General features: G+C 41.6%; 1 protein-coding gene across 1 annotated transcript; it reads left to right on the top strand.

The window, feature by feature from the left end:
* Positions 1-303: 303 nt before the first annotated feature.
* Positions 304-11,919, top strand: xpc (xeroderma pigmentosum, complementation group C). The gene is made up of 14 exons (XM_076093364.1): positions 304-620; positions 2,464-2,769; positions 2,955-3,051; positions 3,609-3,693; positions 3,790-3,947; positions 4,094-4,214; positions 4,338-4,427; positions 5,211-6,089; positions 6,231-6,391; positions 7,308-7,389; positions 8,451-8,582; positions 8,748-8,917; positions 9,438-9,531; positions 9,853-11,919. The coding sequence occupies exons 1-14, from the start codon at positions 509-511 to the stop codon at positions 10,171-10,173; spliced, it is 2,808 nt and encodes a 935-aa protein (XP_075949479.1). The 5' UTR covers positions 304-508; the 3' UTR covers positions 10,174-11,919.
* Positions 11,920-12,012: the final 93 nt, after the last annotated feature.

Below are 12,012 nucleotides of genomic sequence, written 5' to 3' on the forward strand. Positions count from 1 at the left end.
CACTTTAATATCAGGAGGACGAACACCTCATCTGTGACTTGCTGTAGTTAAGCCTCATATATGGCACAACATCGCCCCTCAGTGTCCATAAAGTGGAATTAGCCTACGTCGCTTAAAAAAACACAAACTATATATTAAACTGTCAAGATAGCAGCAGTGATGTGTGTCAGTCTGAACAGCTGATAGGAGATTGTTTTTTGGGGGGGGGGGGGGGGGTTAAATGGAAGAAGGCAAGTTAGGCGACTTTGTGCAGGTGCAATATTAACAGCGAAGAAGAAGAAGGAGCGGAAGTGACGTCAGAGTTCTGCCTCCAAAACAAACGGAGTGCTCTTTCTTGGCTTATGAAATCTGCAGATGGAAATGTTGGATAACTGCTGTTTCCCTTCCTTTACACAACATCACGTGGAGAGCTGAGCGACTTCCGCCGGTCTAGTTTTGCCGAAAGACGCTTGGATTCAAAGAAAGTGATTTTTATTGGTACAAGTTTGAGGAAGGACAGAAAGAGAGAATGGCAAAGCGGAGAGGGTGTGCAGAGACAGAGGCCGATACAAAGAAACCGAAGCAGGTGCCGAAGGCGGAGAGCGGAGGAGCCAAAGCGAGAGCGAAGAAGAAAGATGCAGGTATGACAAGCCAGGACTTATGTATCAACCCTAACTTTGCCCTGTTTGCTGCACAGGATGTGTGAAGTCTGCATCCAGAAAAATAAATAGGAAAACCACATTCTGCTTGCTAACTACTTGTGTTTGTCTGCGTGAGAATAACTCAGATTGTAAAGTAAGAGGGGGCAGTTTGTTCATTCCCACTATAAGCTTATGCATACAGTACATTCATTTGAGAAGAACGTTAAGCATGCATCCTGTTTCATATGGTTATACGGATATGAGTTATAGCCGGTTGTCATTGCAGACTAAAGGTATCACTGCATGACAGTCTTGTTGAAGTAGGTCCAGTGACACATGTCAATGACTGATACATCAGATATAATCAACTGCAATACTTTGCCATTATCATCATAAAGTGTGATTATAGGAAATATGTCGTAACGTTAAAGATGTTTAATGCAATCAATAAATAAATAAATACAATTATGTTGTCACTTGTCATACATCAGATCAGACAAACCAAACAAAAAAAAAAATATATATATACATATATCATCACAATATGATTACACTGAAAGTCGACAAATAATATGGAATTACTGCCCAGCCCTAGAGAGCGATGATTCACAGAATTTGTAGAGAATTCACCAACTTATAAAGACCTCAATAAGCGATGTGTATCTTTTGTAAGTGCTGTCAAAGTTATCTTTAAGGGGGTCTTCAACAGTTTAAAACCCCCTATTCAGTGTTTGATGATTCCTACTCATGGCTGTTTTGTTATTAAGCAGCCAGAGTGCAGGTGCATGTGCGGGTGATATGGATTGGATGGTTGAGTGGATCTGTTAACCCAGATCCACATCTGTGCTCCACTTCATCAAAACATGAAGCTTGTTTTTGTAAGTGTGGAAGTAAGGGACCACATCTGTCGTATACATTATTATTTGAAATGTATTAATTGTCAAGACGCAATATCAAACGACACAAAATACACAACAAATATAAAGTATAGAAGTGAATGAAAATAAATGAACATGGGGACCAATTCTGTCCTGAGTGTAAAGCATGCGCCATACAGATGCAGATGTTTTGCATGCATTTAAAAAAAATAAGCCTTGAGAAGATGCATCATTCTCAGTGACGTCTCATTTGTATGTTTTGCATCTTAATTCAAGTAATTCAAGTGTGTCTCTCTGCTCTTGTCAGTTTAAAATGCACCTTTAGGCATTCCTGTATAATAAAAACACACAATAAGTGCAGCAGCAGCAGCAGCGTGCTCTCAAATGTTCTCTGTGTAGAGTTCTTGAACAGCAGCAGCATTGATACCAGGCTGTATTTACTATTTACAAATGAGGCTTTGGTTGAGATGATTGGTAGCTTGTGTTTCTTGCCTTTTTATGACTTTCATGATTTATGACAAGTGATTCATAAAACTGCAACCGTAACTCCCATGAGCCTTTCTGCTTCCTGCTGTGAGGAGGACTCAACCACCACCACCATTGTACTGTTTGATTTCTATTGATACATGTTTATTCACATTTAGCTTTTAATCTATAATAATCTAAACTAATCATTTAAACACATTTCCTTTTAAATGTTAACTTTCTCACAACATAAAATGCAATGCAGAGGCAATGGTGATCTTGTTCGTACAGGATCATACTTCAGTTTTACATTAATGTGGTTGAGATTCATTGATGCTAAATATAACCACTTTACATCACAAAGATTCCAACTATATAAGGACAGAAAAAGTGAGAAGTAGAAGACTGAAAACCAAACCGTATCCCTTTTAAACTACTCGGTCTTAATCATTACTCAAATCCTGTAGCGTAAACCTATTTCGTTCTGTCTGTCCTTCCAGGTAATGTCATCACAGATGAAGAGGAGAAGCTCGAGAGGAAGGTCAAACCCAAACCACGTGGCTCCACAAAACGAGCGCCAAGGAACACGTCTTCCACCACATCTACGACCGCAGCTGCTGTCAAAACCAGTAAATACTTCCAGTCGCCAGAGAAGGAGGAGGGGAGTGACAGTGAAGAGGACTTTGACATGGTGACCTCAGCAGCACCTGCGATTAAAGTGAACGCCAAGGAAACCAGGAAAGAAGAAGAAGAGGAGGAGGAGGAGGATAGTGACGAAGACGAGGATGATTGGGAGGAAGTGGAAGGTAAGTGAGGGAGCAGCAGAAACCTGCTCGTTGTGTGTAATAACACATTTCCAACTCTTTTTCATTTTATATAAAAAGGTGAGAAGAAAGTTGGAAAGTATTGTTTTCACAGATATATTGTAGCATGTTGGGAGAAAGTATGAAACAGAAGTGACAAAATAATTGAGTGTGTCTGTGTTGACCAGAGCTTTCTGAGCCGCTGGGTCCAGTTGAACCACAGGAACCCGTCCTGCCCTCACAGCCCGTTGAGATAGAGATCGAGACTCCAGAGGTCAGGAAGAAGTAAGCGGACATTTTGTGTAGTAGTGTAAGAAAAGATTAATGACAGCTTTGTTTCTTAAATTGTGATCTGTTTCAGTATTCTGTTTATGATCTACTACATGTCATATATATATATATATATATATATATATATATATATATATATATATATATTCTCATCTTAAATACAGTTCCATGTAGCGTCAACAAGTTACAATTTACCAAAGTTACCTTTTCTTCCTGTTCTGCCATAGAGTGCCTAAAGAACGTTTTCTATTCTATGACCAGTTGTTGTATTGTCGAGAGCTCCTTAAGGCTCCGTGGACTAACTTCATGTGAAACTGATTCTTTTCTTATTCATCTTAACCCTGAATTGATCTATTTCAAACCTGCTGACTCACTGCATCTTTGCACAAAGCCATTGCAAATTTGTCTGGTTACAATCATGCAGCGTATGCATTTCAACAGCCAACGGGTGCAAGTTTGTATATATTTGTATATAGATTTATGTGTGAGTATACACTATGGAGAAAAGTCTGTCTGTTTTACTCTAATAATCATCATTTCTCATTGGCCAGGCAAAAGAGGAAGGCAGAGTTTGAGACTTATATGAGGCGGATGGTGAACCGATACAAGAAGGACGTGCTGATCGACACACACAAGGTGAAAACAACGACGTATTCTTCTTAATCGCTGTCTCCTTATTCTGTGTCTGGAATTGTTTTTTGGGTCATTGCAAACCTCTGATTGGTCTCTCAGGTCCACGTGATGTGCCTGATAGCCAGTGGGATCTTCCGCAGCCGTCTGTGCTGTGAGCCGGACTTGCTGGCCATCACTCTGTCGCTGCTGCCCACCCACTTCAGCATGGTCGCCAAGGAACGCATCGACCAAAACTACCTCTCTGGACTGCACAAATGGTGTGTGCTCGTCAAATATGACGTGTGTCGTGGTGCCTGAAGAAACTTTTCATGTCTGAATGTGTAAAACAGAGTCACTATATCAGTCACTATTACCTTGGTGTACTAACCACTGTATCTTCTATTTCCTTTCTCTTCCCTTTCAGGTTTAGATCAACGTTCACCCTCAACCCCTGTCTTCCCTGTGAGGAGCGTCAGAACCTCCGCGCTCTGCTGGAGAGGCGGCTGGCCAGCCTGTCTGCCAGAAACCACCAGGAGATGACATATGTTGGTGTTTTGGAACACGATTAGTCCAATTAAAGAAGTGAAGTTCAGCCTTTGAGTGAACATTCAAAGGTAGAATAATCTGGTTCAATAATTATGCTCATATGTGTTTTGCGTTTCCTGCAGCTGTTCCTGTTGGTCCTGAGGTCTCTGCAGCTCTTCTGCCGATTGGTTCTTTCTTTGCAGCCGATTCCTCTCAAACCCCCATCAGCCAAGGTACGTCCGTACTGATGTAGATACAGCGACCACACTCAGCCATTGGCTTCATTTTAATGTACGGAGAACTCTGTCCTCAGCCTTTAATGCTCAAGTTTTCAGTACGATGGCCGACAACTAAATACAGATTTTGAAATCTGTTCCCCTTAAATACTGACACATTCAGCATTACTTATCCATGAAACAGGATTTCATCAATGAAATTGCTAAAACCTTTCTGTTAAAATGTATCGTGTACATTTTTAGTACAAGGTCTTTGAAATCATTAGATAGAAAACAGATGATTCACTAATGTTTGTATGATTTGATATGTAAGCCTGGTACTCCCTTTTGTAGTTGAGAATGTAAGAAAAATCTCTGTGTTGACTATCATTTGAATTAGGGAAATATCAGAAATAAATATCAGAAGCAATCATTCTTTTCACCAGTTAACCTGCTGATAGTCCGTACCAGTGGTTCCCAACCTTTCCAGTCTGATGTACCACAACAGAGCCTTACTGATGAACTTAAGTTCATTGGTAAATCATTTTTTTGTTTATCACCTTGAATGATATAGAATTGTACGTGATTACAGTTGTTGTTTTCATACTGTTGGAACTGTCAATGTTTAGGTCGTTATGGTCAAGTTTGCATTCATACCACTATCACCTATAGTAAGTTAGCAGAAACGTGATGTTTCAATCATTTATTAATTAACTTACTTTTATGATTCTCTTAAATGTGTATCTACTACTTTTAGAGTCTTCTGCTCTTATACACATAATCTAAATGTCCTTTCTGCAGGGCAAAGGGGCAAGAACTTCTACCGGTGCCCCAGGAAAGAGCAACACATGCCAGCAAACCTCCAAGACCACCTCCCCTGAGCAGAAGGTCTCACCTGGCACCAAGAGACCAGCTGGAGGGGGGAAGATCACAGGAGACCGAGGAGGAAAGAAAGCAAAGACGAAAGAAATAAAGGAGGAGCATGACGAGGTAAAGGAGAAGACTAAAACATCGGGAGGGCAGAGGCCAAAGAACTCAAAACGTCGCAGGATCGCCTCTAAAGTCAGCTACAAGGAAGAAAGTGACAGCGGAGGGGAAAAGAAGGAGGAGGGGCTTAGCGAAGAGGAGAAATTTCAGGCGACCAGTGAGGAGAACAGTGAGGATTCAGAGGGAGGCGCTAAATCCACAAAGTGGAAGGAGGGGAAAGGAAAGAGCAAAGCCAAAGTGACAAACAGCAAGAACACTGCAGCTCCGAAGAGAAGGAGTAGTGGAGGGAAAAAACAGATCAAAGACGAGGAGGGCAAAGAGTGGGAGGAAGAGGAGGAAGATGATGATGAAGAAGGAACCATGCACAACAGAACAAAGCGAAGGAGAAAGAATGAGGGGCCCGGAGCAGACGAGTGGTTGGAGGTGTATCTGGTGAAAACCTCCTCCTGGGTCTGCGTAGACGTGGAGCACGGTGTCGGGATGCCTCACCTCTGCTCCCAGAACGCAACGGCGCCGATTACGTACGTGGTGTCGGTGGACGGAGACGGCTTTGTGAAGGACTTGGGAAGGAAGTACGACCCCACCACGTTGACATCTTCCAGGAAGAGGCGGGTGGATGAAGATTGGTGGGAAGAGACGCTTGAGCCGTTCATTGGACCCGAGGACGAGAGGGACATAAAGGAGGACAAGGAGGTGAGACAGAGAGACGTGTAGACATTCAGACAGATCCAATGATTTATTTTATACACAAACAACCTCCATCTTATTTTTCACACTCATTTATACTCATTGATACTATCTTCTCTCTGTTTCTTCCCCATGTTGGCCGTCCAGCTCCAGAACAAACTGCTGAACAAACCCCTGCCCATCTCAATAGCGGAGTACAAGAACCACCCGATGTACGCCTTAAAGAGACACATGCTGAAATATGAAGCTATCTACCCATCAACAGCCACTGTACTGGGATACTGCAGGGGAGAGCCGGTGTACTCCAGGTCAGTGGCAAAACAGTCAGCAATGCAGTGCAGTGCAGTGCGGCCTTATTTGGGTTGAATTTGACATGTATACGTTTCAGCCCTCAGTACATTTGTACACTAATCGGTTGTTTAACAGGATGTTCACACAAGTCCCCTTAAAGTCGGAAAATTTCATGTGACCGCTTATTATTTTCTAGGTTTTTGCACACATGTGGTCATCAGTCGGTGGTTGATCTACCGCTTGAACTAGAATGAAAAAGACCAAGAAGAAATAAGGCAAATTCCTCCTTTAAAACACAGGAATAAAATACCATGTTTGTTTTTCGTTGTGAATCACAGGGTGTGTACGGATACACAGACCAGTCTCTGGTAGAAGGTTTGCGAGATGGTCACCATGTGTTGAACTAAAACATCACCACTCACACTGTAGGGCATCGTGGAAGCTGTCCCAGTTGACAGTGGTCCTGCATAAAACTTTAAATTAGGAAGCACCTGAATGCAGCATGAGTTTTGGTGTCTGGGAGGTTAGACCATCTTGTTCTGGTAGGACTAGAGTTTCTGTGTGTGGGACCCACCGTCATTGGCCGGGTGCGTTGGAAGATCAGCTGAATTGTGACACAGCTATGGATGACCTGCGTGTCTGAATTAATTGTGGCTGTGAGCACCAGTGTCCACCTGGTGGTGCTATTTGATTAGTTAACCTGTGGAGTTCAAATGTTCATAGTGATCTGATAGCAGTAAATTACATCTGCTGCTGACTGTTGTTGTTTGTTAGCCACTGTTCATTCAGATTCATTTACAGATACAACCTAAATAAATTGTGTGCACATTGGGCTTAAGCCATGAGCAAAAACTTTCAATTCTTGAGACAAATTCAGTCCAAAAAAATAATAATATTTCACAATATTCATATTAAAATCCTCTTTCTCTTTAGGGATTGTGTGCACACGCTCCACTCCAAAGACACTTGGCTGAAAGAGGCACGGACTGTCAGACTAGGAGAGGAACCATCTAAGGCGAGTGGGAATATCTTCTTCCAATCTGTTCTCCTCATTAGTTTCTCTTCTTTTTTTTTTCTTTCTCTTCCATCCAACACTTCCCTTCTTTCAGTTTGTTTCTGTGTGTGTTTGTTTCTCTGTTATTTCTGTTCCTCTCTTACTTAATTCCACTCTTGCGAAATCACTCCAGCAGTCTTTTATTTGCATGACTCGAGTCATGACTGATGTTACCAAATATGGTGAACAACTTCATCAACAGTCAACCTCTAAATGAATCCATTGAACTGTAATTCAACACTCTGCTGTTCATACAACCACCATTCCTCCACCATAGTTCTCTTCCTAACATTGAAGTGGATGAGCTGGGAAAATGACATACAATCACCCAAAACAAAAGAGCAAGGTTACTGCGTCGCGTAATATTCAGTTTCTAGAGGAAACATATTTGTTTTTCTGCTGTGTAGACAAAAGTCACGACGGTTTTTAGACTGATTATACTGAGATGTACTGTAAAGCAGGGCTCCGGCAGTAATGCCTCGTGAATGCGTGACTACTTTATGATTAAGAAAAAGCATGTAAAGCAAAACACATTCAACAAAGTTCAATTTGTGAATTTGCAAAGCTAAGATCTTGTCAGAGACAGTTATGCAAATCTGCATATTTATTGAATACTTTGGGGAGCAATGATGCTGTTAAATCTCTGTTTGTCTACATTGTAACCATGAACTGATGATGGTGACAAGTGTTTTGGCAGCAAACTGAATGAGTGCATTTAAATATTTCAGCCAGTGGGCACTGATTAGACACGATGCTAATGCAAACGTGTAAAATAGTGCTTTGCAGAAGAAAAAAAACCTGCAGACCATCATCTTAGAATTTACATGTTTATCTACACTTAGACCGTTTTAGTAGACTAACCTTACTGTGGTGACACAGTAGGACATATTAGCTATTCAGCCTCAGCTGTTATTGACACTGATGTAGGACTCGAATCGCAGTGTTTGTTTGCTGTATGACTGAACTGAAAGGATAACGAGACAATGTGTATGAAAAAGCTCCACTGTCTCACTCTCTTTCAGATGGTGAGGGGCTTCTCTAATCGTTCCCGCAAAGCCAGGATGGCGTCTGAGCAGAAGGAGGAGAATGACCTGGCTCTGTTTGGAGAATGGCAGACTGAAGAGTACCAGCCGCCTCTAGCAGTGGATGGGAAGGTAACCGCCTTTGTGTGGACTAGAATGATTACTGGGAGGAAATGCGGTCACTGTAGCAGCAGATATTATGAAATATTAATTTAATTTTAATGAGAAACCAATATATTCAGAGGAAGTCAAATGTGTGCAGTGTTGTTTACATGTTTTCTGTGACCGTATCTCCAGGTTCCCCGTAACGACTATGGTAACGTCTACCTGTTCAAGCCCTGTATGTTACCGGTGGGCTGTGTTCACCTCAAGCTGCCCAACCTGCACCGCGTGGCCAAGAAGCTGAGCATGGACGCCGCCCCTGCGGTCATGGGCTTTGACTTCCATGGAGGATACTCGCATGCTGTGTAAGACAACACTGAACGGGTTTCTTGTATTTCTTTTTTTCTTTCGTGCTTGTAATTTTTAACAGTTGCTTTTATCACGTGTAGGATAGTTTTCTAACACCTGTAAGAACACAGAAAATCATTACGTACATCATCATTTCATGTTAAACATCCGAAGAAAGTACTTTAATCGTGATCTCTGACACAATATTTATATTAAGTGTGTCAAAAGAAATGTATTGTTCTCAATTAGATGTGTGAATTTGAGGCACACGCATTGTAAACACTGCTGCTGTTAGTTCTGTTGCATGCTGGGGGAAGTTACCACTAAAACTACTATTTCGTAAACATTTGCATGATATGGATTGAATATTTAAAATAATCACTCAAACACTCCAAAGTCTGCAAATTATATATCTACCTGCACAACCTTAGTAGTTTCCTCTACTGCTGGAAAACGGAAAGACCAAAAAAGCAGATGTTATGAAAATGTATGAAATGCTTCTGATATACAGTGTGTGGTTAAATGTGTGTGTTTCAGGACTGATGGTTACATCGTGTGTGAGGAGCATGAGGAGATTCTCAGAGCGGCCTGGGCGGAAGACCAAGAGATTCAGAAACAGAAGGAGAAAGAGGTGTGTGTGTGTGTGTGTGTGTGTGTGTGTGTGTGTGTGTGTGTGTGTGTGTGTGTGTGTGTGTGTGTGTGTGTGTGTGTGTGTGTGTGTGTGTGTGTGTGTGTGTGTGTGTGTGTGTGTGTGTGTGTGTGTGTGTGTGTGTGTGTGAGACTGATTGAGGAGAAGTATTAACTTCCTATGACCATGCAGTTATGGTGATTGTGCAGTTGAGGGGAGAACTTCTGTAAATAAGAACCAGCTTACTTTCATGCAAAAGCAGTTGTTTAAAACCTGCTTGGCATCGAAACACCACATTAACTTTTCTTCCCTTTCACGTTCCAGAAAAAAGAAAAGAGGGTGATCTTCAACTGGACTCTGCTGGTGAAGGGGCTCCTGATCAGAGAGAGACTCAAACAGCGCTACGGAAAGAAGAACCAGGGACTGGGGATCCTCGAGGGGGCCGGCGGGCTTTCGTCAGATGAGGAGGTGGTTGAGGCTGGAAGTCCTTCAGCTAAGACGGCGTCTGAGACTCTGGCCATGTCCTGGCCCCAGAACAGACAAGCAGAGGAGGACGGAGAGAGCATCAGCGGACTGAAGAAGAAGACGACAAAACGAGAGAAGAGAGAACAAGAGAAACATTTGTTCCCCTTTGAGAAAGTGTGATGTCAGGAAGCCAAAAACACTCTTAAGTTTAGTTGAATCAAGGATAATTACTCTGTGCTCTCAAACTAGAACTTGACTGACTGCTCCTGATATTTACTTTAAAGTGTGCCTCAGGTGTAACACATTTTTTAAATCACTTTTTACAAGTTCAGTCAACTTTGGAACCTTTGGCTGTAACATTATAAGAAAGAGAGGAAGAAGAAGGAGAGGAATGTTTTGTAGTGAACTGATCTGCAGATTGATCTGTTTCTTCCAGTGGTTGTAATACATGAATTTAACCTGCTCTTTCTCCACCATCACTGTGCATCCTCCCATGAGCTCATGTACTCTGTTGTTAGCTTCTTATATGAGAGCTTAGTAGAAATACAGTACATGCCAAGTCGCCACGGAGCAAAAAAACAGAACTTGAATATCAAATCTGACAAATTGTCACGTATGTTGTTGTTACGAAGAGTGTTATCAGGTTTCCTGGGAGAGAACAAACTCAACATGAATGTGAAAACAGGTGTCTTTACAATTTCAGATGTGTGTTAAACATGGGCTAAAGATGCACTGCGCTTCATTTTACCCCGACTGCTGTGATACACTCAGCCCTCTTGCTAGTATTCAGTGCTCCAAAACTTGATCAGTACAGCGCTGGTTTGAGCCCCGTGGTCATGGTTTCCCTTTCAGTTCAGCACACAAAACGGCAAATACAGCTCATGCCGACTTGAATTAACGGCTTGTGTGGCAAGTAAACACAAACAACCCTGTGTGCCAACAACACTACAAACACTACAGGCTAATGAACCTAGTGGATCCACTACCTGCTACTGATTCATTTCATCTAATTCCCAAAAAAAGCATGTTTCCCCTGTGACGATCAACTGGACCACAGCCACTGTTACTTGTACTCTGTGTAGCTTGACTCAATGAAAACAGGAACTTGTACTGTTGTTGTAAAGTGAAAACATTTTATCTCCTGGTTGTCACGTTTTCAGGAACTAGTCATACTATTTTGGGGTTGTTGGATCCACTTTTTATGACAGACAGCACATGTGGACCATGCAACTCGTCACTTGAGGTTTAAGCGTGAACATTACAGTTAAGAAGTTGGTAAATGATTTCTTAGCTCACACACTGCCGGTCTTGATTTATCACAAACACTGTACTGTACCTCTCTTTCCCTGTTAGGCTGCTACATCCCTGGAGGTTCACTAGTTCCTGCTGTATTCTGGATCAGCTCTCACATTCAGCCTCTTACTCATCGCTTCACAGTTTTGTCACTGTTTCTCACCTTGTGTTTCTGTACGTGTTTTGTACACAGCAGGCTGTATTTAAAATGGTAAACCGTTTTTTGTATGAAAAGTATTTTTCTAAGATATAATAACACTAGTTAAAAGCAAAACAAACAAAATGAAAACGATTTTGTTGACCCTGTTTGCTTTTGTTGCATTTATTGGATGTTTTTAAAAGAAAGTTTTAACTTAAAATGATCAAGTCGAGCATAAAAAAAACATGACAAATTCTGTGTTGAAACAAATGACCGTAGGACTAAAAAATGTAAATATTGCTAATAGTGCTTTCTGACTAGATTTAAATATCTTTCAAGAAATTTGGACAATTCCTTACAGTGAACATTCACAAAAATCACAGTGTAACCCAAAGAGCATTTTGTAGTAATATGTGTGTCATTGTACACCAGTAATGACTGACTGAACTCTAATGAATGACATTTTGTGTGCATAAACAGCAAACTTCCGCTTAGATTGTGATGTATGTTCCTTCTCAGCCATCCAAGACCAATTATCAAAGCATTAAACCCGGTGGCCCAACCCTTTGTTTCACTCAGGCGCTGCT

The sequence above is a fragment of the Anarhichas minor genome, unplaced genomic scaffold, assembly GCF_050575085.1.
Source record: "Anarhichas minor isolate MPS153535 unplaced genomic scaffold, ASM5057508v1 ptg000003l, whole genome shotgun sequence".
Classification (NCBI taxonomy): Eukaryota; Metazoa; Chordata; class Actinopteri; order Perciformes; family Anarhichadidae; genus Anarhichas; species Anarhichas minor.